Source organism: Lynx canadensis, chromosome A2, assembly GCF_007474595.2.
Source record: "Lynx canadensis isolate LIC74 chromosome A2, mLynCan4.pri.v2, whole genome shotgun sequence".
NCBI lineage: Eukaryota > Metazoa > Chordata > Mammalia > Carnivora > Felidae > Lynx > Lynx canadensis.
The window spans coordinates 1,249,374-1,274,687 of NC_044304.2; the positions used below are offsets into that span (position 1 = coordinate 1,249,374).

Consider the following 25,314-nt stretch of genomic DNA (forward strand, 5'->3'; position numbering starts at 1 on the left):
CCCAGGCGCCCCCCCCCCCACGGACTTTCTGTAGCAGCCAGGTGGCATTCCGCGGTCCGTTGGGTCTCTGCCCCCCCCCCCCCCCCCGCCCCGTGCGGCTCTGTGGCTGGAGAGCGCGTGGCCCGGGATGTGTGTGCCGACGACAGCGTTTACGCAGCAGGCGCCCAGACCGCTGGACCCACGGGCTGGTCTTGAGTTAGCCGGCCCCCGTGCCGACACGTGGCCTGTAGGAAGGGAGGCCCTGCCTCCAGTTCCTGGCACAGCAGCGCCCCTAGCGCCGGGGCCGGGCCTCGGTCTGCGCGAAAGACGTTCGCGTGCTCAGGGCTTCCCCCACGCTTGGTGAGGCTCCCGGGGCGGGCCGTGAAAGGGCTCCCTGGGGGTGCCAGCGCGCATCCGGAGCTGCGGGCCCCCAGTCCAGAAGTGCCGGGAGCCCAGGGGCGCCCGGGGCTGGGCGGGCGTCTCTCGCACCGCCGAGCTTGGTCCGGGTGCTCGAGGGAACCACGTGTAGGGCAGGTTCGTGGGTGCTGAGCTCCCTCACCAGCTGCGCCCGCGCGGGTCCCCTTGGCCACTCTGCGCCGGGCTCCCCTGAGAAGCTGTCTTTTCCGGCAGGCTTCTACGCGGGCCCGGTGGCCGTCAGCCCAGCCCCCCTCGCTTCCGGAGCAGATCCCGGCACCTTTGACGAGGTCCCCAGCGCAGGCGGGCTGTTTGCCAGCGTGGGGTCCTGTGGCTCCACCCCACAGCACCCGCCCCTGCTGCCGCAGCCCCGCGGCTCCGGCGCAGCCTCGCCCGCCCACCCGCTCTGCGCCAGCCCCCGCCCGGGCGGCGCCGCCCAGGGTCCGCTCCCTGACGCCAACAAAGGGGACCTTCCTCCCGAGGCCGGCTTCTCGGACCCCGAGGGCGAAGCCAAGCGGAGGATCGTCTTCACCGTCTCGGCCGGTGGGGGCAGCACCAAGCAGTCGCCTCCCAGCAAGCCCAGCCCTCTGCCCACGGGCGGCCGTGGGGACGGCAGCCAGGGCCACGGGCAGGACAGCCGCAAGCGGGGCAGAAGGAAGCGGGCGGCGGCAGGGACCCCCGGTCTGAGCTCAGGCGTGTCGCCCAAGCGCCGGGCCCTGCCGTCCGTGGCCGGCCTCTTCACGCAGTCTTCAGGGTCCCCCCTGAACCTCAACTCCATGGTAAGGCTGGGAACGGGCGGGGGCGGGGGTGGGAGGGCGTGTTCTGTGCCCAGCCCGGCCGGGGCGGCAGGGCTCCCGGAGCACAGCCAGGCCTCGGCCCCCTCGCCCCGGCACTCCCCCGGAGGGTCCGGTCTGAGATCCGGAGCGGGTCAGGGTGGGAGGGTCCCAAGCACAGCCCTGGGTGTCGGTGCTCTGGGAGCCTGTTGACGGCGTCGTGCTGTGTCTGTGCTGGTCCCTCAGGTTAGCAACATTAACCAGCCTTTGGAAATCACGGCCATTTCGTCCCCTGAGAGCCTGAAGAGCTCCCCTGTCCCCTACCAGGACAGCGACCAGCCGCCCGTCCTCAAGAAGGAGAAGCCCCTGAGCCAGACCAACGGGGCCCACTACTCCCCACTGACCTCGGACGAGGAGCAGGGCTCCGAGGATGAGCCGGGCAGCACCAGGTGAGGGGGGCCAGGCAGGGCAGCTTTCGCGGGAGGGAGGAGAGGCCCTCGTGATCCGGTGGGGCCCCTCCCAGGGCAGGGCCCGGGTGAAGGCCAGGCGGCGTCCGGCTGCCATTAGTTGGGGGGCACGGGGGGCACGACCCCTAGGCTGCTGTCCGCGGTCCCCCAGAGCGGCCGTCCTCGGGCGGACAGTGTCTCCGGGGTGTTGGCCTCCGCTCGGTGAGTTGCTGTCTGTGAAGGGCCCGGGCCGCCTTCCCACCCACCTGAGATTCAAGGTCCAGGGCAGGGCCGGCCACCCAGCTTTGGAGGCCCCGGCGTGGGGGCCGCTCTGTTGTTTCTCGTCCGGGGCGCAGGCGGCCACGGCAGGAAAGCGCTCGAGGAGGCCGAGCTCTGCGCTGCTGGTGAACGCTTCACCCGTGGCGTGATGGGTCACGAAGGGCTTCTCTTTTGTGCGTGGCGGTCTCACTGGCGCAGATTCCCGCAGCACGTCTCTGGGGCGCGATCTGGGGGTCGGGGGCGTGTTCAGAGTGGTGCAAACGTCGCTAGTGCCAATTGGAGGAGGTTGTTGTCACCCCGAAAACAAGCCCCCTCATCCGTCACTCCCTGCCCCCGCCCCAGCCCTGGCTCCCACCGTCCGCTCTCTGTCTCCGTGGACGGGACTCCTCTGGGGACCCCCTGTGATGGGGTCACGCGGGACGTGCCCTTCCGTGTCCGGCTCCTGTCACCGCGCACAGTGGCCTCCGGGTCCGTCCACGCGGTGGCAGGCGGCGGGACGTCCTTCCTCCCTGGGGCTGGGTCACATTCCGGCGTGTGGGTGGACACGCCGTGTTTGTCCTTCATCCACGGAGGGACCCTGGGGTGGGTGTTGCCGCTTTTCAGTTAACGACTGCTATGCTGCTGAGAAGTTTCACACACGTGTTTTTGTTTGAAAACGTTTTCCAAAAAAATCGTGTTTCCCATTTACCCAGAAGTAGAATTGCTGGGTCACGCGGTGACTCTGTTTAGCTTTTTGCGGAACCTCCAGACTTTTCCACAGTGGCTGCCTCGTCTCACGTCCCCCGGCCGCGGGTGAGGGTGCCAGTTTCTCCGCGTCACTTGTTATTTTCTGGTTTTGTCATCTACCTACCTGTTTACGATTTTTTTAATGTTAATTTAGAGAGAGAGAGAGGGAGAGAGAGGGAGAGCACAAGTGGGCGGAGGGGAAGAGAGAGGGAGACACAGAACCCGAAGCAGGCTCCAGGCTCCGAGCTGTCAGCACAGAGCCGGACGCGGGGCTCGAACTCACGGACCGTGAGACCATGATTAAGCGGAAGTCGGATGCTTGACCAGCTGAGCCACCCAGGTGCCCCAACTGTTTTTTTTTTTTTTTTTTTTTTTTTTTTAACGTAGCAGCCATTCTTACGGGCACAGTGTTTCGTAGTTGTGGGTTCCTTCTCTTTCAATCACCAGTGACGGTGAGCGTTCTCTCGTGCGCTGCTTGGCCATTTGTGCGTCTTTGGAGAAACGTGCGTCCAGGTGCTCCTTGTGTGTGGCGTCGTTGGGTGGGTTTTTGTTCGACTGTCAGAGTTCTTTACGTGTTCTAGACGCCATCCTTTATCAGAGATCTGATCCTTGAACGTTTTCTTCCTTTCTCTGGGTTTTCTTTTCAGTTTCTTGCTGGTATCCATCGAAGGGCAGAGTTAGATTTTGGTCCAGCCCCATTCCTCTTTGCCTGCTTTTCTTGCCTGTGCTTTCGGTTTCTTGTCTAGGGTGATTCATTCTGTTCCTCTTCCGCGTACCTAAGTTATGTTTCTAGGAATTTTGCACTTGAGTGCTTTTGTTTTGTGTTGGGAACGTCCAACCTAGTAGTTTCCAAATCCTTTTGGAACTTTTCCTGCGTTTCTGGAGGTCATAGCATTCTTGGCATGTGCTCTGGAGATACTGACACGTAGAACATACGGATTTGGTGCTCCTGTGAGCACGTGCTACCGGTCACAGGGGACACGCCGTAGATGAGGCAGCGCCTGTAGCCACAGCCGGCCCCGAGATTTGACAAAGCTTGGGAGGCAAGTTAACACCGAGACGGCCCCAGCAGGGACTTGTGGGTGTCTCTCTGTGTCGGGAGATGGCGCCCCTGTGCCTGAGCCTCGGCCCTATCGCCTGCCACTGGCGGCGTCCTGCACGGCACACGAGAGGCCTGGGAGCCACAGTTGCCTGTAAAGGGGTCTGAGGGCAGGCGGGCTGCGTGCCGCCTGCCTCCCCGCCTCCCCAGGCAGCAGCGTGCACACACGGCCCTCTGCCGTGCAAATGGATTTCAAACATCTGCCGCCTATGTTTTTCTCGATAGAATTGAGAGAAAAATTGCGACAATCTCCTTAGAAAGCAGATCTCCCCCGAAAACCTTGGAAAACGGTGAGTGACTTTCCTCCCCGTTCTGTCCTGTATCTCCCCCGGGCTGAAGGTGACTCAGCCCCAGGGCGTGGCCTGGACGCTCGGCTTCTAGAATGGTCTCTGGGCAGTGTTGAGTGCCACCTGCGTGGACAGCGGGACCTGGAAAGCCGTCCCCACGGCTGTTGGTCCCGGTGCTGCCGGGCGGCAGTCCCGTCCCCTCCTGTTTGGCCCAGGCCGGAGTCTGACTCTCTTGCTTACACGCCTGCCTCGTCCCCTCTCGCACAGGCTCTGGTGCCCGGCTCCCCTCCCGCCCCACCCTCGGCCTGCTCGGCACCACCCGGCCCCCCCAACAGGCCTAGTTATGGACCACGGCACGCTTCCCTTGGGTGGGAGGGGTGTCTCTGAGCCCCCGGCCCCTCAGAGGCCCAGCACCTCGTCTCCTGCCCCGCTCGGCCCCCGGAGGTGCCTCACGGGCTGCACGTCTCCTCGGCAGGTGGTGGCCTGGCTGGGAGGAAGCCGACCCCTGCCGGCGAGCCCGCCAACAGCAGCAAGTGGAAGTCTACCTTTTCGCCCATCTCCGACCTCGGCCTGGCCAAGTGCGCCGACAGCCCGCTGCAGGCCGGCTCCGCCCTGAGCCAGAACTCCCTGTTCGCTTTCCGGCCCCCCCTGGAGGAGCCCGGCTCGGCCGACGCCAAGCTGGCCGCCCACCCCAGGAAAAGCTTTCCCGGTGCCCTGTCGGGGGCAGGCGGGCTGAGCCCGAGCAGCAACCCTCCCAACGGCTTCGCCTTCAGCGGGGGCCTGGCCGCCGACCTCAGTTTACACAGCTTCAGTGATGGTGCTTCTCTCTCCCACAAGGTCCCCGAGGCGGCAGGCCTGGGCGCCCCCCTGAGCTTTCCCGCCCCCCGGGGCAAGGACAGCGCTGCAGAGCCTGGGCCCTTTGTGAACAAGAGGCAGCTGGACGGCGCGGGCGGCCCCAAGGGCAGGGAGGCAGGCGAGCCGGGCCCCCCGGCGTGCGGGCCCCCGGACAAGGCCTCGCTGGCGCACGGCAAGCCGGGCAAGGGCCGGGACCGTGAGCCCGACCTGAAGAACGGCCACAACCTCTTCATTGCGGCCGCCAACGTGCCCCCCGGGGGCCTCCTCAGTGGCCCGGGCCTCGCCACGGCGGCGTCCTCGGTGGTCAGCGCGGCCCCCTCCGCCCAGGCGCACCGCCCCTTCCTGGGCACATTTGCCCCCGGCCCGCAGTTCGCCCTGGGCCCCATGTCGCTGCAGGCCAACCTGGGCTCGTCTGTGCTGCAGTCCCTGTTTGGCTCCGTGCCGGCCGCCGGCCTGGTGCACGTCTCGTCCGCCGCAACCAGACTGACCAACTCGCACGCCATGGGCAGCTTTCCCTCCGGGGTGGCAGGCGGCGCAGTTGGAGGTAGGCGGACGCGCGTCTCTCTCGTGTGACTCTCGGGTCCTGTGGGCCGCACGCCGTCGCCGACGCCCTCCTGGACCGCCGGGTTAATGACAACTGCTTTCCAGGTTCCCTTGCAGGGCCCCCTAAGGGGCGAGAGGCTGTGCCCGTGTGTCCCCTCGGGTCCACTTTGCACCCGTCACCTCGTTCCTTTTCGTGAGCTGCAGACGCGCCTGTGGCGTGGGCAGAGCGCCCACGCGTGAGTCGGCCTGTGTCAGGTCCTCGGGCCGTGACGGTGTCCCTTGTACCTTCGGGAGAGCTGGCGCCACGACTAGGGCTTTGTCTCATCCCCGTGGAGGCCACCTGTCGAACCTGACACGGCCCATGGGTCCGGGCGGCCGCGGGGGGCCGGCGCTGGGCGAGAGCCGGCGGCCGCGGCGCCTGCCGCGTGGTGGCACCGTGTAGGGGTGGAGAGGAGCCGCGTGGCTGGGCTGGGCCGGGCCCACCGCGGGGTCCCAGCCAGCTCTGTGGTGGGCGCAGGCGGGCAGGACCCCGTCCTGCGGCTGGGAGCCCCGGGCAGGTGCGCCCGCAGGTGAGTCACACCGGCCGCCCGCGCCCCCCCCCCCCCCCCCCCCCCCCGCTTGCTGCTTTGCCCCCCTCCCCCCCCACCCCCCTCCCCCCGCGTCGCACGCGGAGCTGCGGCCGCTGTCTGCTTCCCGATGTCTCGCTCTCTTCGCCCGACTGGAGAGTGCCCCCCTGTTGAAGCTGAGTTTTTCTCTCCTGTTTGCAGGTGTCTTTAACCACGCGGTGCCTTCCGCCTCCGCTCATCCGTTTGGAGCCAGTTTCGGCAGCGGGGCTGCGTGTCGCAGCGCCACGCTGAGCTTAACCCCGCTGCAGGCGGTGGCCGGCGCCCCGCCCCCGCCCCCACCGGGGCAGCCTGCCCTCCCCGCGCCCCCTCCCCCTAACGCCGCCTTGCCTCCCGCCCCCGCGCTGCTCCCGGCTAACTCTGAGCCCGCGCTTCTGCAGAACCTCGCGTCCCTCCCGGCTAACCAGGCTTTCTTACCCGCCTCCTCTGCCGCCTCTCTGCAGCCTGCTAACGCCTCTCTGTCCATCAAGCTCGCCTCCCTCCCGCACAAGGCCCCCCGCCCCTCCTTCACGGTGCACCACCAGCCCCTGCCCGGGCTGGCCCTGGCCCAGGCCGCGCCCGTGATCCCACAGGCCAGCTCCACGGGGCCGTCCGCCGTGTGGGTTTCCCTTGGCATGCCGCCTCCGTATGCCGCGCGCCTTGCGGGGGTTAAGCCAAGATAAAGACCTTGCTTAGCTAGCGGTTCGTATTCTGTAAGGTAAGGCTAGAGCCCAACCAGGGGGCCCGTATGAGACCCTGAACTGTCTGTCCTTCCTTCCACAGAGAGTGGACGGGCCCGCAGGGCTCCGAGGAGGGGCCCAGGGGACCCAGGCTGTTCTGCCTCGGGTGGAGACGGTCGGTTCTGAGAGGTGCAAGGGAAAGCCAGGGAAACCGGGGCTGGCCGTGTGTACCAGCCTCCAGGACGGCTGAGCAGCCGCCACGGAGCTCGAGGGAGTGGCCGGCTCTCGTTGCCCGGCCCAGACCTTTAGGGCAAGCCCCACGGGCCCCCGGCCACAGGGGCAGCTCGGAGCTCAGCCTCGCCGTCTGTCTGCTCTTGGGCCTCCCGCAGCCTGTCTCCCCGGTGCGCTTTGTAGGTCTTAAGGAAAAGGCAGTGTGTAGACGGCCATCCACACTTGGCGTTCGAGCCTCGGGCTCCTGAGCTGGAGCCCCCTGCCTGCGGGCCCTGGGAGCCAGTGGGTATGGGGCTGCGTGGCACCGGCCAGAGAGGAAGGGGCTGCCTAGGTCGTGGGCAGCGCTTTGTGCTGGTGGCCGCAGCACACAGCCCCTCCTGCTCGGAGGAACGCGGCCCCTGCCTCGGGGCGGTCAGTGGAGGTTCAGCGGAGGGCAGTGTAGGAAGGGCCCGTGCTTGGAAACGGGTGAGGAAGGTCTCTGTGAGGCCTGTTCGGGGAGGGTTTGCGTCCGCTCCTCTGCCGGCTGTGTGCCCGCGTTAGGAAGCCAGGCCCTGGTGCAGCTGGCGTGGCCACTTCTGGTGCTGCTTGGCGTCCCTGGGGGTGAGGGGCCCTCCAGGCGAGGACTTGAGAAAAGGAAGCCGGGCGCTGACAGGGTGCTGGGGCCGGGCCGTCCTCAACCGTCTGCCGCGTGTTTAAGTGGAAACAGACGGGAGGGGCGGGGGCCGCTGGAGTCTGATGCCCTCCCAGTCAGAGTGCAGGTCGGTAGACAGCCCGGACTGAGGTTGTGCCTCAGTCCCGTTGGAAAAGTCCAGAAGGTAGAGCAGCTTTCGCGTGTGGTGGCCTCACGCTGTCAGAGCAGGCGTTTTGTGCGGCCGAGACTGGCTTCGAAGAGGTCAGAGGTGTACGCGTGGAAGCGTCTGGGCAGCAGGCTCCGGTCCTGGCCCACAGTGGACCACTGCTGCTGTCGCACGCGGTCCCCCCCACCCCCCCCCCCCCCCCCCCCCCCCCCCGGGGCGGGACTGTGAGCAGTGCCTGGCAGGTGGCGGCCCGGGAGGGCCTCGGCTCCAAGGCTCCTGGGGAGGAGGGCCAGGGGGTGTGGACCGGGGGGCGGGGGGCGGGGCTGGGGAGGGGGCGGTCCCTGCCAGCAGAGGTGGGGCCTGCAGCGACCACAGCCTGTCTGTCTGACCGTGCGCCGCCATTTGTCTGTAGGAGGTGTGGCTCCCTGGCCTGGGGGAATGTGCGGGTCCCCCCCCACCGAGCGGAACGCTAATGCTGCCTTTCCTCCCGCGCTGGTCTCCGCAGGTAACTAGGATTCTACCTCAACCGTGAGACCTATGCACGCACGGGCTGGGCCGGCGGTGCGGCAGCGGCCACGGGACGGCGGGACAGACCGAGGACAGGGGACGAGGCTCTACTGTGAATCAGCGCTGCGCACACCTGCGGGAGATGCTGGGGCCTGGCTCCAGCTCGTACTGTTGATAGTTTTAGATAAAGTATTTATCGTTTTTTAAAAAGTATAAACATTCTGACTTATTTTACTCCACCGGAGTCGTAAAGGCGACCTATTGAGAAATGTAAATACTATATATGAGAGGATCTATATAAAGACGTCCACCCGAAGGACTGGCCCGCCCGCGGACACGCTGACCGCCGGTCCCGGTGCTATCTCGACGCGGGCCTCGCTGCCGCCTCGTCCTCTTGGTGCTGACTGGAGGTTGACCAACGCCAAACCCAGGCCGTGAGGCGCCTGCCCCGTTTGTCCCCGCCGCTCTTCCTATACCAAAGGCACGGCTGTCTCCAGGCGGGGGGTGGCTCGCTCTGTTGTGACATTCCTCAGAAGAAGCCCCCTCCCCATCACTGTGAACGGCTCCCACCAGACTGTTGCCCCCCCCTCCCCCCCCCCCACCCCGGTCCTGGGATCAGCGCCTTTGGCATAGGAACGGCCGGTGGGCGTGGGAGGGCCAGGCCCTCCCCGCTCCTGCACGGAGCCCGTTCTGAGTGGTGCTCGCGAGGAAGGTCTGGTACCCGACTCCCCGCTGGCGTGGCCAGCTGGCGCGGCAAGTGCGTTTACTTTTGTGCGTCTCTGCTCGTCTGGGGCTCACGCCGCCGTCCACCAAAGCGCGTAGTAAGCTCACGGCACGTTGGCCGGTGACGTGGGGCAGGTTAGTCACGGGTGCCTGGTGTGTGTGTACAGAAGAGAGTCACGCTGATGAGTGACAGTATTTTATAGAGATGTGATGAAAATTTATAAATTTCATAGACTTGACTTCATTTATTTTTAGATTGTATAACGCACAGTAAACTAAAAAAGAAAAGAGAAAAGTGAGGGGGGAAACCTTTCTATTTATTCAAGTGCACACAGTGGCAGGGGCCCAGGGCCGGCCCTCAGCCCCGGACTCTGCGTCACCGCGGCTCCTGGGGCAGAGCGGACAGGCCCGCGCGCCCTGCCCGTGTCTCTCTGGCCAGTTGGCATTGCTGCTCCCGGTCTCAGCCGGCCCCTACCCCGGAGCAGCCTTGATGGTGCTTGGGAATGAATGCACTGGGGGGGGGGGGGGGGGGGCAGGCGACCAGGGAAAAGTCAGGAGAGTCGTTTTAGATGTTTCCAGAGGTCGCCAGCAGGGTCCAGCATAGCAGTCTGTGACTGGTCCCGGGTCCCCCAGCTGACCAGTGCTGTGTCTCTCCACAGTCTTCAGAAGGGTGCCCCCCCCCCCCCCGAAGCCTTCCATCCCCTGAAAGGACCAACGTCAGCCAGGGTCCTGGGAGGGGACCTGAACCCCAGGACGGGGGAGGGGTCAGAGCCCTGTCCTCAGGTGCTTGCACCCACCAAGGAACACAGGCAGCTTGCCTCTTTCTGAAGGTGGGCTGTGTGTAGGGTCTAACCTGTTGCTCAAGTAAAGGCCTTGAGCTCCTGCCTCGTCTGGTCTGGCCAGCAAGGCTGCCTCCCTCCAAGTGTGGATGTCAGGAGTCCTCTGCCTACCTGGGAGGGTCGGTGTGGTGGGCCGAGGCCAGGCCCCACTTCCTCCTCACCCCCAGGGGCGGGGCTGGAGCCAGCCTTTCTGGCGGGCGGGGCTGGAGGATGGTTTTCTGCCTCCCGCCACCTCAAGATGGCCGACCGGTCTATGCAGGGCAGGTCTGGCCACTGGCTCAGCTTTGGAAGTTGGCCGGACCCCCGGTTTCCACCAGCCAGACCCTCCCTGCGAGAGCCCTGCTTTCCTGCTTGCCCTGGGGGTGACGTCGCCGGTCCAGACCAATAGTTGAGGCAGAAGATGGTGCTCGTGATGGGTTCTTGAAATTGGCTCATCCTCCTGTAACTGGTGGTCATGGCTCCCTCCCTCTGGGCCGGTGCTCCCCGGCATGTGAAGGTGCTGTGCCTCGCCCCTGTGAACCCCAAGCCCCGGCCTCCTGGACAAGGCGGTGTCTGCTCGGCCTCTCTGAGAGGGTGCCCTCCCACCCCGTGTCAGGAGCCCAGGACTCCCTAAAAACTACAGGGTGCGCAGCAGAGAGGTCACGGCACAAGTCCCTGGTCTAGAACAGGGCAACCCTGTACACAAACACTGCATCGCTTCGGGGGGGTCCCCAGCGACGTGCCATATGCACCCTCCCGATAGAAACGGCGCACACACACGAGCGTCGGTGTCCAATCTCAGCGGCCCCGCTGTCCCTGGCGGGTTAGGCTAGGGAGTCTCCTTCCTGAGCCCCTCGGCCCTCCTGACCGCGGGACCAGTCCCCCCCCCACCCCCCAGCCCCCGCCGCCAACAGCAAGGCCGGCTGTGGGAGGGAAGGCAGCGCGGCGGTGGGGCGCAAGGCCCCGGTGCCGCCGCTGACTGCGGGCACCTTCAGGGAAGTCCGGTGGGCCGCAGGGTGGCTCTGCTCAGGAAAACCCAACAAGGAAAACGGCCCCCCGGGCAGTCGCCGTTTCTCACAGCTACAGACTGACGCGTGTGAGCCTCACGCGCCCCTCTTGATCCACACCGCTCGCTCCACAGCAGGACACGGTTCCTTTCCGGCCCCTGTCCTCCTCCCCATGGTCCAGCCACACTGGCTCGTTTTTCGTGTGTCCACCGTAATTTGTAACTCAGATGGGGGGGGCTTCGCTTTGTGTTTCTGGTAGACTGTGTTTCAGTTGGGGGTGGGTGCTGGCATGGCCTGTCCCTCCCCGGGCTGCTGCCTCGACCCTCCTCCTGTCCTAAGAGAACCCCCACGCACTCTGCATCTCCACCTCTAGGCGCTGTAATAAAATACTTTTCATTTGAACCTGGTCTGCTGGAACCATTTCTTTCTGCTTACGACAGGGTGAGGGAGAGGCATGAGGGCCAGGGGCCACACTCCCCACTCCCCAAGTGGGAGGACTGGGGCTCGCAGAAGAAGCCCCCCAAGGCAGCCGTGAGACCATGACTGTGAGCACCCATCTCAGGGAGGGCCCGGCCCGGCCCACCCCACCCCACCCGGCCTCGCCCTGCCTGTGCCTACACCTGAATAGGTCAGTGCAAGCCAGCACGCTTCCCTTTTGAAGTAAAACCAACTAATTTAGGACTTGTACGTTGGCAAAATGCTTCCTGAGGTCCTGCCTGGACTCAAGGGAGGCCTGGGACCTGGAAGTGGGGTCCAGTCAGGATCACCTTAGGGTTCCTCACCCAGCCTCCCCGTCTCTCCGCGGTCTGGTTCTAGGTCTCTCCTGATCCAGGCAGGCCAGCCCTTCCTCCCGGGGAACTTAAACCTCTGGCCTGGAGAGCACTGCTGTTCCATTTAGGCCCTGCTTCCTTCTGCAGCCGGCTCAACCACCCGGCCCGCCAGCCCTCCACGTGTCCACTGCAGCACCGTCCCACGTGGAAAAGAGGTACCTTTATTTGAACAGAACAAGCACGCTGGCCTGAGTCAATGCTTGCAGCTCCCCGCCCGGAGGCGCCCAGCCAGGGCTTGCCCGTCGTCGGCAGGAGTAGAATTCACAGTGGCTCCAGGAGGCCCGGCCCCCACGCCCTTCACAGCATCATCTAGCTTCGGACATTCAGCCCGCACAGGGAGGCAGGGCTGCACCAGCCTTGGGCGCTTCAGGCCCCAGATGGATACACCCAAGGGCTGGGCACAGCTTCTGGGAGGGGACACTCATCCCCCGGTAGCAGCATGTGGCACCAGCAGGTGCCAGACCAGTCTGGGGGGGGGGGGGGGGGAGTCAGGGGGTGGGCCTGAGGCACCAGGGTGGGGGTGGGGGTGGGGTCACTGGGTTGTCTCTCCAACCTGCCCCCGCCCACCTCCACCAGTCTTGGGTTTCTGAAGTCTGCTGCAGCAAATGCAGGCCTGGCCAGGAACCCCAGGGCCTGGTGAGGACGGGGAGGGCTCTTCCAGCCCCAGTAGAAAAGCTGAAAAGCCCCACCCCACACTCAGGCCTTCAAGCCACCCAGCTGGAACCTGGCCTCCTCGGAGATGCCAAACTGCTCCAGGGGGTCCTGTGCGGGTGAACAGGTGGTGTCAGCTCAGGCCCCAGAGGCCGCGCTCCATCCCACCCCGGCCCCCAGCCCTCTGTGCACCTTGCCGGTCATTTTCTGGATCTCATTTCTGTAGAATATAAGGCTTCTCCGCATGAACTCGTAGCTGGGGGAGAAAGCGACGTGTGCTCACAGAGTCCTGCTCTGCCCCCGGCCCAGACCCCCCCCCCCCCCCCCCCCCCCACCGGGCCCACACCCCACCTGGCTCGACGCAGAGCCCCCATCCACTCCTGACACTGTTCCTCACTGCGGCACTCAAAGTGATACTTCCTCTCTGGATCCTCGATGAAGCCTGCAGGGGGAGGCAGTCCCCATCTCATTCCCCGGCTCAACCCCCCCCCCAACTCCCCCTCCCCCTCAGGCCTCAGCTTCCCGCGACCCGCTGTCCAAAACTGTCCCTTCCTCCAGTCCAAGCCCAGGCTCAGGACTTCTCACCAGCTGTGCCCTGGATGGAATTCTGTCCCTAAAACGGTACGTTCAAGTCTAGAACCTAAACACGTGACCTTATTTGAATACACAACAGTTACCGACGTAATGACTTACTACGAGATTAGACTACAACAAAACTGGCACCAAGTCTAACAGAATTTGTGTCCTTGTCAAAAATGAAAATCTGGACACAACCAAACAAGGAGAGTAAACCACGTGAGAATGAACACAGGCTGGGGGGACATGATTCTACAGAGAAGCACGGGCAAGGAGCACCCTGGATCGCTGGCGACCCCCAGAAGTCAGGAAAGCATGGCAAAACGTCTTCTTAACAAGGAACCACGCCTGCACACACACCCTGATCTCAGACTTCCGCCCTCCAGATCTGGGGGAGCACACGTTCCTGCCGTTTAAGCCCTTCAACATGTGGCACGGGAAACTTGTAGAAACTCCGTCTTTCCTCGCTACCAACCCGATCCCCTCAGGACCCGGGAGGATGCTCCGCAAGGCCCAGAGGACGGCACCCGAGGGGTGCAGGGCTCCCCAGCGAGAGACAAAGTCCTAGTGGATCTGGGGCGGGCACCGCGGGGCGCTAGAATGCGGCGCCCGCCCAGCGGGAAGGCCCAGCTCGACCTTGGGCAGCCCGGGGCAGTGGACTTGATCTCGGCAGAGGCAGGCGGGGCAGGGCGGGGCTGGGGTCGCGGCCGGCCTCGTCCGCCACGCCCGACACTCACTGATGGAGAAGCCGCTGGGCTCTTCCTGGGTGACTCTGCAGTGCTCCAGCAGTAGGGCTCCGACGGGCTGCGGGAAGAGGAGGAGCAGGCGAGGGTGGGGGCGCGCCTCCGGGGGAACCCCGGCCCCCGTGCGCTCCAGGGCGCCCCCCGGGCGGCCTACCTCGGCCTCGTCCGTCCGAAAGTAGAAAAGGAAGTTGACCACCAGCTTCACCAGTCGCCGCTTCAGCACTGCGAGCACAGGGCAGGCTCGCGCGGGCTTGGTGGCCGCCCACCCCCGTCCGCCCGCCCGCCCGCCCGCCCGCGTCCCCCTGCGCCCGCGTCCCCCTGCGCCCGCCTCGGTGACCCGGCCCGCTCACCGCTGCCTTTCTTGGGGCCCCGCATGCCGAGCTCGGCCGCCAGCTCGGCAGGCTGCCGGGAGAGCGCCTGCAGCTCCTTCTCGTTGTAGCGCATGGCGCCGCCCGGACCCAAAACACGGAGCGCGAGCCGCGCCCTCCGGGCCGCCGGCCGCCCTCGCGCCAAAAAAGTCCCACAGCGCCGTCCTCCCGGAAGTACTACCGCAGCCATTGCGCTTGCGCGCTGCCCAACCACCCATCCCGTCGACCTCGGGCGCGCGGCGCGCAGGAGACGGTAAACAAAACAGACGACCGTCACATATAACTGCGCAATAAGCTGGATCCGGGGTGGGAACAGAGTAAGGTACCCTCACGACCAGTGGCGCCCTTTGCCGAAGCGGACAGAAGCAGGCGGAGCGGAACGAGTCGCAACCCGACCTCCCGCGAGACTTGAGCCCGCGCGAATTAGAGCCACTGAGAAGGCGTTAAGAGGCTGGTGCGCACGCGCACTTAGAATCCCGGCCCATACTCTCAGTCCCGCCCCCTTTTCTCGCGCCTCCCGAGCCTCCGGCCCACCTCTCCGGGCAGGGCGGGCATGCGCACTCGGGAGGCCCTGCCCGCTTCGTCCCCGGAAGTATTTCCCTAGGATGAGATGCGCTTGCGCGTAACGTAGTCGTAGTGGCGGCGGGCGCGGAGTGAGGAGCGGAGCACGGTGAGGGCGGGGGGGCCCCCGAGGCCCTGGCTTCCCTGGACGGGAGCGTACGCGGGCGGCGGGGGGTGCGAGCGAGGGCCGGGCGGCTTTGGGGTTCCCGACGGCCGCGCGCCAGGACAGCCAAACGAGTCCCGCGTCCTCGGAAGTCTCTCCGTAGGCCCGTGGGATCGGGTCGGGTGGCGGCTCACATGGTGCCCTCCGCGCCCCTAGGACCCCTGCGAGCACTGATTTGCGGCTCTTCGCCGTGGTTGTGCGGTCCTGAGTCTCTCGGGTCCGGGAAGCTTCCATGCCCGCCCCTGTTGTGTGGGGGATACAACGGCCGCCCCGGGCCCGCCGAGTGGGGAGCGCGGTCCTGGGGGCGGGGCGCTCGGCGCCGCCCCCAGGCGGCCAGAGCCCGTTAACTGGCCCTGGTCAGACTCGCGTGCCCGGGGCTGCTTTTCCGGGCCTAGAGGAGCTGGCGCTGATCATCCGCTTGCTAGCTTCCCGCTCCCTCGTTGGGCCCCGGAGGCCGCCTCCCTCTCCGTAAAGGGAGCCCTTGCTTTTGTAAGGAGCGGGTCTCTCTGGCCGTGTGGGTTTGGGGCCTGACCTGCCGAGTTCTCTGATGATTGGTGGGTCTTGTTTTCTGCCTCCCGCCCACCCACGGCAGCTTCCCCTTCCGCTCTCTGAATGCGTTTTCTGCAGTTTTAGCGACATCGTTAGACCTGTTTCCTGAGGCTGAAAGTATTCTCTGCTGCGAAGGCAATTATCGGGGTCACTTGTGTGCTTTTCTTCCATTGTTCTCCCTCCCCCCCCCCCCAAAAAAAAACCCCAACTTCTGCATTTTTCCTGTTAGCCTGGTTTTCTTGACCTGTTAAATTTTTTTCCTCGAAGCTCCCAACATCTCAACACGTATTGATTGTATTTTTCCCTGGGTTTAAACAAATTGTTTCCTCGTCCCTCACCCACCTCCACCCCCACCACAGAAGCATCCCCTCAGAGGCTGGCACGTGCCTGCTTCTGTCCCCTGCAGTGGAGCAGCTGTCTAGAACTTTCTGTGCGTGTTCTCCTGAGTTGGCTTCTGTTTTCAGTCGGATCATCTGTTTGTTTTCCTTCGTTGTGTCGGGATGCATCTCCAGATAGCTTTCAAAGGAATTGATTTTGAGCCCTTGGTTATTTCCTTACTCTCGCGGTTGGAAATTGGAGTGTAAAAGTCTAGGTTGAAAATTCATCTTGAGACTGAGAAAGTGTTGCTTGTCTCTGGTCTGATTCTCCTTTGGTGTCTGACCTTTTGTTTCTGTTTTTCTCCTTTGATAGAAACTGGAGGTTTTTCTTGGCGGTGTAGAGTTTCACGATTGTTTTCGTTGATGGGTTTTTGTTTGTTTCTGTCTGAACTGTCAGATTCCTCAGCCCTGGGATATTGTCTCTCTGGTAAGGCTCTCGCATATCTTTGGTAAGGCTCCCCGTGCTGCTTTCTATTATTGCTCTGAAATTTGACCTATTTTCCCCTTTTTTATTCCCTTTTGTAAAAGGCTTGCTTAATTCGTGCTTCCAAGCTCTCATGTTCTGTGTTTTGTTTGGATCATTCCGTGTTTCTGAAGTTTCCTTCTGGTTTTAATTCGCCTTGCTAACTTTTGGCGGGTTGCACTGCTTTCGTGGTGTAGTGCCCTGTCCGGTAATCAAGGAGGACGCTGCCATCATCTGGGGACGTTTCCCTCAGGTTTCTTTCTTCCTTTTCTTTCTTTCTTCATTTCCTTTCCTCCTTTTTCTTTTCCTTTCCTTCCTTTCTTGATACACGGGGTTTTTCGTATCTGGTTATGTTTGAATTGCCAGCTTCACTTAGTGAGTCTCACTGCCCGGCCAGCCTGGGAAGGCGCTGGTGTTTTCTCTGGGGCGTGCGAGACCCCAGCGGCCAGAGTCCCAGGAGCTGGTCTCTGGTGCTCCCGGGAGAATGCGGTCTCTGGTGCTCTTGCTGGGGGCCTCCAGCTGGCCCTGCTGGGCAAGGCGTGGGGGAAGGGCAGGCTGCCTGCTGTTTGGTGGGCAGGTTTTGATGGGATTCCCTCTTTTCGGCCTGGCCCTCCCTCCTCTCCTGGACTCTCCCCCACAGTGCCAGCCCAAGTGCAGTGTCCCTTCGTTCCAGTCCTTCTGACGATGAAACTCCGGTCTGTGCCAGCAGTCTGTCGAGGCCCCTGGGCACGAGATCTCTTGGGGATGGAGGCGGGGACAGGGATGATGTGTGCAGTGCGCTGCTAGGAACCAGCAGTTTGGGTCTCTAGTGGTCACTGGTTTCTCTCTGACGTGGCGACCAGTTCAGTATCTGAGTCGGGTTTCCCTGAGCTGACACCCGCGGGGCACACTCCCCAGCCGGCCTCTAGCATTCGAGGGCCTTATCTCGCCATTAAGAAGGAACCGGGCTCATCACCAAACTTGTGGGAACCCTTGGCTTTCTTAAGACGTTGCCTTCCGGGTCACTTGGGCAGCTCTTTGCTCCCACTGGGTCCGTGGAGTGTTCCGGAAGCGTCACCCATGTAACACATGACGGGAAACAAGGCATCAGCACAGACTGTGTCCTGGGCCTTGAGCTTGTGTCGTCCTCTCCTCTGCAGACGGGGGGACACCGCTGCCTCCTGAGTCCGGCCCGGACTCCGGAGAGTTGCCTTTGTTTTCTGTTTCTGGCAACAGCCATCCTGATGGGCGGGAGGCAGTGCGTCCGTGTGGTTTTGATTTGCGGTTCCCTGGGGACAGTGACGTTGAGCACGTTTTCATCTACTGTCAGCTGCTGCTCACTTGATCAGCACACGCTCCCCCACAGGCACCCCATTTCATTGTTTGGGTGAACGCTCTCCCGTAATGTCCTTGAGAAGGTGGGAGGCTCCTCACGGAGGCCCGTAAGTCACTCAAGACCTGTGGGAGAGACCTCCCCAGCCCCGGCCGTGCTGCGGGCAGCAGCGAGGGCCAGTCGTGTCCCTCTGTGCTCCCCCCTCCCCCCCTGACCCCAGGAGTTTCTCACCACTTCCCCCAGAAACGCTGGAGTCTCCCCAGGCACAGCGGGTGCTTCACGGCAGATGCCGGCACAGCTCAGCCCCTGGCAGGACCTCCCCCACGGAGCCTGTGACCAGGTCTGGCAGCCAGGACCACGGGGATCCCCCCTGGGAGGGTTGGGGTGCAGCTTTCCCTGGGCTCGCCGCAAACGGCACAGGTGGCAAGGCAGCGGGGGTTCCGTGGGCCGATGCACTTGCCTCCCTGGCAGGGGGTGCTCCTGGCGTTGTACCCTCTTCTCAGGACCAAGTGCCGTGTGATGGAGTGATTGGGATAGTTGGCGGTGCTTGGCCTCCACACTTGGCCTGACAGCGTTTCAAAGTGGGAAGCTCCAGGCGTCCTTCTGTAATACAGGGTCTGACCCTGTGAGCGGTATAACTGCCCTGAGTCGGCAGCCATCCGGAAGGTCGCGTTGCTGGTTCCCGGGTGTGAGGTCTTCGTGTGCTCATCCAGAGGATAAGAACCGGGCCAGGGAGAGGTCGAGGTTCCTCTAGAGTTACAGGGTGACTCCAAGGTCCACAGCACAGCTCGTCTGTACCCCCTGTGTTCCTTGCGTGTGGCCACTATAGCAAATCACCAGGAAGTTAGTGGTTTAAGGGCTACAGACTTATTACTATGCGGTTCTGGAAATCAGAAGTATAAAATGGAGGGCTGTGCTCCTTCTAGGGGCCCCAGGGAGCCCCGTCTCCCCCTTTTTCCGGCTTCCAGAGGCACCGCGTCCTCGGCCTGTGGCCCCTCCTCATCCTCGCGGCCGGCAGCACAGGGTCTGCCCGGCTCTCTGCCTCCGACCCTCTGCCTCCCTCGTGAGGACACTGGGCCCCTGGGGAACCCAGGGTCTCCCCCACTTCGGGACCTTGAATCGATCCCGCCTGCGAGGTCCTTTTTGCCATATGTGGTTCCACGTTTACTGTTTTGGGGATTAGAACGGGGGCGTCTTTGTGCGGTCATGTTCACTGCTGGGCCTGTCCCTGTGAGCTCACTTCTGCAGAGACAAGGTAGTGTGGGTTTAAGCCAGCGGGGCTGATACTGACCAGTCAAGAGGCAGAGTGTTCAGAGACTCGAGAGAGGTGCCTGGGGGTTGGGTTTGAGCCGAGTCTGGAAGAACGTGGGAGGCACTGTGGCAGGGAGTGGAACAGGGTATCGAGGGCTCAGGGGAGCCCTCCTGGGCCACAGGCAGGTCTTGAATGTCTCTTGTGCGTTAGGAGGAACAGGTAGATTCTCTTCCTCCTCTTCAGCAGGTTTTCGGCTGAGCTACAGGACTCCGGAGACGTGAGCAGACACAGAGACTTCGGGCCAAGGTCCGGAAAGGCTTCCTGAAGCAGGTGGCTTGGCCGTTTCTTCCTCGTTGCCCTTTTGGGTCTCTGAGCCTTTACACCTTTCGGGCTGCGGGGGCTTCCTGTCCAGGCCTCCCCCAGGGCCAGGCATCCTGTTCATCCTGTTCCTGGTTTGTGTGTGCCTGGGCCATTCTGGGCCCCAGCCTACCTGAAGATTGGCGGGGGTGGGGGGCGACGAGGCTTGTCCCCACCAGGAGTTGGGGGGGGGGGTGGGAGACTATGGGGTGGGGGGCAGAGGGAGGGATGGGAGACTGTAGAGGGTGGGGGGGGTGTCTCTCCTGCCCTGTCCCCTGCTGTGCCCTGCACTGTCACAGCCTCTCCTTTGTCCCTGCAGGTTTCTCCGGGGTCTGGTCAAGCCCCAAGGCCATCACCATGGACTTCCAGCATCGCCCTGGGGGTAAGACGGGGAGTGGAGGCGTGGCCTCCTCCTCAGAGAGCAACCGAGACCGCAGGGAGCGCCTCCGGCAGCTGGCCCTGGAGACCATTGACATCAACAAGGTGGGTCGAACCGAGGGCAGGAAGCCCCCCTCCGTCCCGTGTTCCCTCGCTCTGCCTTCTGTCAATGGAGCCACATTCAGTACACCCGCACCTGGTGCCCTTCGCCCCGCTGCCCAGCGCTCCGGGCCTCGGGTCCCGGTCTGTAATCAAGGGAACTTGACCTAGAGCAGCTCCAGCTGTCCACCCCAGAGACCGCCTGCTGTTCAGAGGGGGGGAGGGGGGTTATCGCGTGAGCTTTTTGTGTGACTGACTGGCCAGAGGCGTGGGGAATTGCCAGTGGCGAGGACTAAGACAGCGTCGGGTGGATTGACGTTCTGGCCATGAGCAGTGAAGGGCAACGTTTTATTTGGCGGTTCAGGGCTGTCGGTAGACCGGGATTTGCCCGTCGGCGCTGCGGACATGTAGGGCCAGAGCATCCCGGGTGCTGTTGGCAGCCCAGCAGCATCCCGGCCCCCACCCACTCAGTGCCAGGATCACCCCAACTGTGACAAACTCCGGTGTCCCCAGACGTCCCCCAGTGTGCCCTGGGTCCACGCATGGTGCCCCTTAGACTTCAAACTCCTCTGAGACGAGAGCTCTCACCCTGTGCCAGGCCTCACCTGTGAGGTCAGCTCTGTTCCCGTCCCCGTTTTCCCAAGGAGACGAGGGAGAACCGTCACGGCCAACGACGACACAGTTACGGGACAGCGAGTTAGGATTTGAACCCCCGTGGGTCTGTGCCGCCGCCCCTGTTCGTGGAAGGCTGCGTGGCTGGCCTGGGAACCCCGCGCGCAGAGACCAGGGTCTCCCACGGGCCTTTGTCGAGGCGTTTGCTTTTGTTCTGGTGTCTGGCTTGTGCCGCAGAGCTTGGCAAAGCCGGCGAGGTTAGCGACGGGCGCCGTGCCGTCCTGGCGCTGCTTCCTTCCGGACCTGGAACCGCCACCGGGGCGGCGTGGAGAACCAGTATCGTGGGCCCCCAGCCCTGCCGAGCGGCCTGTGTCCCCGGGATCCGGGGGGAGGGGGGGGGGTGCCGCGGTGCTGCCTCAGGAGGGCCCCGTGGAGCCTGGGCCGCGGGCTCCTCCCGGCCCCCTGCCCGAGGGAAAGCAGCCGCCTCTGCTGCTTGGACAAAGACCGGGCTCTGGCTCTTCGCGGCGCATGCGGGGCCACGGTCGCCGCTGACGGATGTTTCTCTCCCCAGGACCCTTACTTCATGAAGAACCACCTGGGCTCCTACGAGTGCAAGCTGTGCCTGACCCTGCACAACAACGAGGTGCGTTCTCGGCTCCGGGGTGGATTCTGCTGCTGCGCGTCGGGGTCCCCCGCCGCCTGGCCCGGCAGCGCTGCCCCCTTCGTAGTTCCGGGACATCGTTCAGAGCCCGCCCGAGGGTGGAGGGGCTCGGGCCTGCTACCTCAGCAGACTGCGCTCTCGGGCACATCCTTTAGGGGAGACCCTGCGTGCTCCGGGCACAGGCCAAGCACCCCGTCCCCGGTCTGCTTCCCCCCCCCCCCCCCCCAGTCCCCCTGCTGCGCCGTAACCCCCGCTGCTACCGTTACTGCGGGAGCGCGCCGTCGGCCCTGGGCCAGGCCCGTGCCCGGGAGTTCTAGATCCGGTTTTTGGGATCTCGTCGGTGTGGCTCCAACTGGGCTCTTTCAGTGACGGGAGGTCGTAGTCTGCCGCGTGCACACGGTGCGCGGATCCGCTCCGGAGCGAGTAGAGCCGGCTTTCCCCTTTCCCGTTGTTGAGCGTTCGGGTTGTTCTCGGTCACAAGTGGTGCCGAGTCGCACGGTCTGTCCCCCTCGGCAGTGCTGACGGAGGAGTCGGGTCGTTCTCGGGGTGCTGAGCCGCGTCCCCCACCCGCTCGATGCCAGGACCGCCCCGGTCACGACCACCACAAACTTCCCCAGACGCCACCAGTGCTCCCCTGGCGATCGAGAAACGGGGAGTTCGCCCCGCTCCGTGTGGAGAGGTCCCCTGGGCTGTCGTCAGGTCGGACCCTGGCGGTCACGGGGCATGTCACTTGGGGGGTACCAGCCTCCACCGTGCAGCCGGGCCCACTGATCACCCCCCGCAGCAGTGGGCGGCGAGCCTTCCCGAGCCCCACTTGCCGTGACAGCGGGCGCTCGCAGACGCCTTCTCCGGCTCGGTGTTGCTCCGCTTCGTGCGAACGTGCCGGAGCTTGTCCGTCCGGCAGCCACCCAGCGCCCGCCTCGAGGCAGGGCCTGTGGCCGGAGGCCGGCTCCTCTCTGCCCTCCCCACCCTCGCTCACCTGGTCTCGAACCACCCGTGTGCTTTTCCCGCTGCAGGGGAGTTACCTGGCGCACACCCAGGGGAAGAAGCATCAGACCAACTTGTGAGTACCTGGGCCCCCTTCCGGCGCCCGGGGTCCAGCCCCTCCAGGAGCTGCTTCACGGGGTCTCCCGGGCCTTGGGGCCGAGCAGAGGGTGGGCGCGAGGAGGAGCGGGAGGTGCTCTTTCCCCAGCGGTCAAGCTGATTGTGTTGCAGCCTGGGGCTTCTGTAACACGGGGAGAGAGGTGAGGGTCACAGAAGACCCCCTAGTGAGGGGCAGCACAAAATGTGATGGGGACAGAGGTGCCCCGAGCCTGTCCCAGCCCCACTGCGTGCGAACCCTGGGACCCCCCAACCAGCACCCCCACCCCTGTGCCCCTGGCCTCTCAAACTCCCAAGGTCGCTGTGAGGGTTGGACAGCTCCCAGCACCTGGGCCTGTGGCCTTGGCGGCCCGTGTGGGGGGCCACAGTGCCGTCTCTGTCCTGCCTGCAGGGCCCGGCGAGCCGCCAAGGAGGCCAAAGAGGCCCCCGCCCAGCCGGCGCCAGAGAAGGTCAAGGTGGAGGTGAAGAAGTTTGTGAAGATCGGCCGCCCGGGCTACAAAGGTAATTCTGTCTGGGGGCAGTCTGGCCCGCAGCCGGGGCTGGGCGTGACCCCCAGCCCTGTCCTTGAGCCACACAGAAGCTGCTGTTCTCTGGCCCTTTGCTGCAGAGACCCCCACTTGTCCGTGCCTCTCCTGTTTCCCATCGGAAGGACTAGGCTGGGACCAGCGGCCCCCCTTGGCCCCCCTTTCCTGTGAACTTTCCCAAACAGCCGTAACAGAGTGTCACGGCTTTTCGGGCCCCGTGTCCCCGTGTCTTGGGAGCAGGTGGTTCTTTACTGTGCTGTTGGGGGACATGAGTGACCATGGAGGGGGGGGGGTCCTTTCCTTGACCTTGGGACAGGGTGTTGGTGCTTCAGCCTGAAGGAGGAGAGGGTGAAGGTCTGTGTAAGAAACCACTTATTTAGTGGAACTGACGGCAGAGAGGAGGGTTCTTGGATCACCTGCCAGAAAGTAGGTTAAGTGGCTCCATTGGAATATAGAGGACTATGTTTCCAGGAGTTAGAAAGAAAAAGTTACCAGGCAGCTGTTCTAACTAAAGGTAGTGACGTCTGTGCATGACTGGCACTCCAAGCCCGACACAGCAGCGCAAAGGTCCTGGGGCAGGTCTGCTTGATAAGCTAGGGCTGGGATGACAGGATCTGAGGGGGGTGGGGGGAGCAGGTGGAGGCCACCAAAGGCCTTTGGGCCATGGTAGGCCACCTGGTCTCTGTCCTGAGTGTCATGGGGAGACGCTGGAGGGCTTGGGGGGGGAGCGCGGCATGTTCCAGAGCTGTATGGAGAGCGGTCTGCAAGTGAGAACGGGGCCACTGGAGGCCTGGCTGCAGGGCTCTAACGTGAAGGGCGTCCTCCCAGAAGCAGGGGCACAGACCCCGCTTGCTGTGTGTGCACAGCGTGCCCCCGCTTCAGATTCCATGGAGTGTCGTCCCAGGCCTCGAGGTAAGGGCCACAGGGCCCGCGTCCTGCCCACGCGCACCCCTGACTCTGTGACCTCAGGCAGGGACCCCACGGTCCTGGGCGGTAGCCGTCCCAGCTACACGTAGCCCTGGTTCACCAGCCAGACAACGGGCCCCAGTGTCCTGCCCTCCCGTTCGCGGGTGGCGTTCGTCCACACCCGTGGTCCCTTAGCCTCCGGGAGCACGAGCTGGCCTGGACCTGATCCCTTCGTGTGTTGCAGTGACCAAGCAGAGGGACACAGAGATGGGCCAGCAGAGTCTCCTCTTCCAGGTAGGGGCAGCCGGAGCCCGACTGGGGGCGGGAGGGGGTCCCTTGAACGGCGGCGCTGCCACCTGCCCTCCCCCCCAGATCGACTACCCCGAGATCGCCGAGGGCGTCATGCCCCGCCACCGCTTTATGTCCGCCTACGAGCAGAGGATCGAGCCTCCGGACCGGCGCTGGCAGTACCTCCTGATGGCCGCCGAGCCCTACGAGACCATCGCCTTCAAGGTAGCACCCACGGGGTCCCCCAGCAGCCGTCCCCCAGTGGGTCGCGGCCTCTGGAAGGCTGGGGAGCTGGGTGAACCGACAGCCGGGGGCTGGGCGTCCAGAGGTGGGTCCCCGCCGAAGGGCAGAGAGCCTGACGTGACCCTGGTGGGAAGACACCCTTGTGTGGCCAGGCTGTCTGGGGACCCGTAACCCCGTCCCGGGCAAAGAGCACAGCCTTTCCCCGGGGCCCCAGGGCTGCTAGGTAGCCGGGCTGGGACATCAGCCGCCGCCACCCCAGATCCGTCGTGGTCCTCAAGGCCCCGCTCCACCCCCCTCCCCACACAGGTGCCAAGCAGGGAGATCGACAAGGCCGAGGGCAAGTTCTGGACCCACTGGAATCGGGAAACGAAGCAGGTGAGTGAGTGGGTCTGGGTCCAGGCGCTCGTGGGGCCTTGGGCATCTGCCCCGGCCGGCCTGTCCCCTCTGGACCGCCGCTCAGCCCCCTCCGTCTTCTCCAGTTTTTCCTCCAGTTCCACTTCAAGATGGAGAAGCCTCCAGCCCCGCCAAGCCTCCCTGCTGGGCCCCCCGGGGTGAAGCGCCCCCCGCCCCCCCTGATGAACGGTCTGCCCCCCCGGCCACCGCTGCCAGAGTCTCTGCCCCCGCCACCGCCAGGAGGCCTGCCCCTTCCGCCCATGCCGCCCAGCGGGCCTGCACCCTCCGGGCCTCCGGGCCCTCCCCAGCTGCCCCCACCAGCTCCTGGGGTCCACCCCCCAACATCTGGGGTCCACCCCCCCGCACCAGGAGTCCACCCCCCGGCTCCCGGGGTCCACCCCCCGACACCAGTGGTGCACCCCCCAGCATCTGGGGTCCACCCCCCTGCTCCGGGCGTCCACCCTCCAGCCCCAGGGGTCCACCCCCCTGCCCCGGGTGTCCACCCTCCCCCGTCTGCTGGGGTTCACCCCCAGGCCCCAGGGGTCCACCCTCCAGCTCCTGCAGTTCACCCCCAAGCTCCAGGGGTGCACCCCGCAGCTCCCGCGGTTCACCCCCAGGCCCCTGGCGTCCACCCTCCAGCTCCTGGGGTCCACCCCCCAGCCCCAGGGATCCACCCCCAGCCTCCCGGGGTTCACCCCCCACCTCCTGGGGTCCACCCATCTGCTCCTGGGGTCCATCCTCCAGCTCCTGGGGTTCACCCCCAGCCTCCTGGAGTTCACCCCTCAAATCCCGGGGTTCACCCCCCAACTCCCATGCCTCCGATGCTGAGGCCCCCGCTGCCCTCCGAGGGCCCTGGGAACATTCCGCCCCCTCCCCCAGCCAACTAAAAAGCTGCCCCTTCTCCAGGCCAGTTCGCTGTCTTGTCCTGTTTCTCTCCAAGCTGTGTGCTTTTGTGCAGGGTTGTGCCATGTCCCCGACGGTCATTAAACGGTCTCCCCTGATGCCCGAAGTGACCTGCTGTGTGGGGGAACGGGGGGGGGGGGGGCCTCTGTGGGTCAGTAGGTGTGGTAGCTTCACTCGCTGCTGGCGAACACCCACGTGCACCCCCACCGTACGTGTGGGGAGCTTGGGGTTGGGGCCT

General features: G+C 64.5%; 3 protein-coding genes across 10 annotated transcripts in view; 2 read left to right on the top strand and 1 right to left on the bottom strand.

Moving 5' to 3' along the window:
* Nucleotides 1-11,168, top strand: part of DOT1L (DOT1 like histone lysine methyltransferase) — a 63,936-nt gene extending 52,768 nt beyond the window's left edge. Inside the window, exons 24-29 of one of the 5 annotated variants that reach the window (XR_003973124.1) lie at nt 610-1,172; nt 1,413-1,615; nt 3,942-4,006; nt 4,479-5,402; nt 5,507-5,970; nt 6,169-6,232. Coding sequence is in view for 4 of the 5 variants with exons in the window: in XM_030335761.1 (XP_030191621.1) it covers nt 610-1,172; nt 1,413-1,615; nt 3,942-4,006; nt 4,479-5,402; nt 6,169-6,686 (2,273 nt within the window). In the remaining variant the exon portion in view is untranslated. Of the gene's footprint in view, nt 1-609; nt 1,173-1,412; nt 1,616-3,941; nt 4,007-4,478; nt 5,403-5,506; nt 6,147-6,168; nt 6,722-8,216 lie in introns of those variants that run through there. The other 4 variants (XM_030335769.1, XM_030335761.1, XM_030335777.1 and 1 more) reach the window with 4 other exon arrangements.
* Nucleotides 11,169-11,736: 568 nt separating this feature from the next.
* On the bottom strand, nt 11,737-14,259 carry PLEKHJ1 (pleckstrin homology domain containing J1). Its single transcript, XM_030336548.1, has 6 exons — nt 13,917-14,259; nt 13,721-13,788; nt 13,561-13,627; nt 12,599-12,689; nt 12,440-12,503; nt 11,737-12,358 (listed from the first exon to the last, which is right to left on the bottom strand). Exons 1-6 carry the CDS (start codon nt 14,122-14,124, stop codon nt 12,293-12,295), a joined length of 564 nt encoding a protein of 187 aa, XP_030192408.1. The 5' UTR covers nt 14,125-14,259; the 3' UTR covers nt 11,737-12,292.
* Nucleotides 14,260-14,525: 266 nt separating this feature from the next.
* On the top strand, nt 14,526-25,083 carry SF3A2 (splicing factor 3a subunit 2). 4 transcript variants are annotated; one of them, XM_030336119.2, is made up of 10 exons: nt 14,526-14,604; nt 18,858-18,941; nt 19,288-19,451; nt 20,629-20,700; nt 21,735-21,781; nt 22,211-22,320; nt 23,494-23,543; nt 23,622-23,762; nt 24,087-24,155; nt 24,260-25,083. In XM_030336119.2, exons 3-10 carry the CDS (start codon nt 19,326-19,328, stop codon nt 25,058-25,060), a joined length of 1,416 nt encoding a protein of 471 aa, XP_030191979.1. In that variant the 5' UTR covers nt 14,526-14,604; nt 18,858-18,941; nt 19,288-19,325; the 3' UTR covers nt 25,061-25,083. The 4 variants fall into 4 exon arrangements, with proteins under 4 accessions (XP_030191979.1, XP_030191997.1, XP_030191988.1 ...); XM_030336137.2 differs by having other exon boundaries at nt 18,858-18,917; XM_030336128.2 differs by having other exon boundaries at nt 14,534-14,604; nt 18,855-18,941.
* Nucleotides 25,084-25,314: the final 231 nt, after the last annotated feature.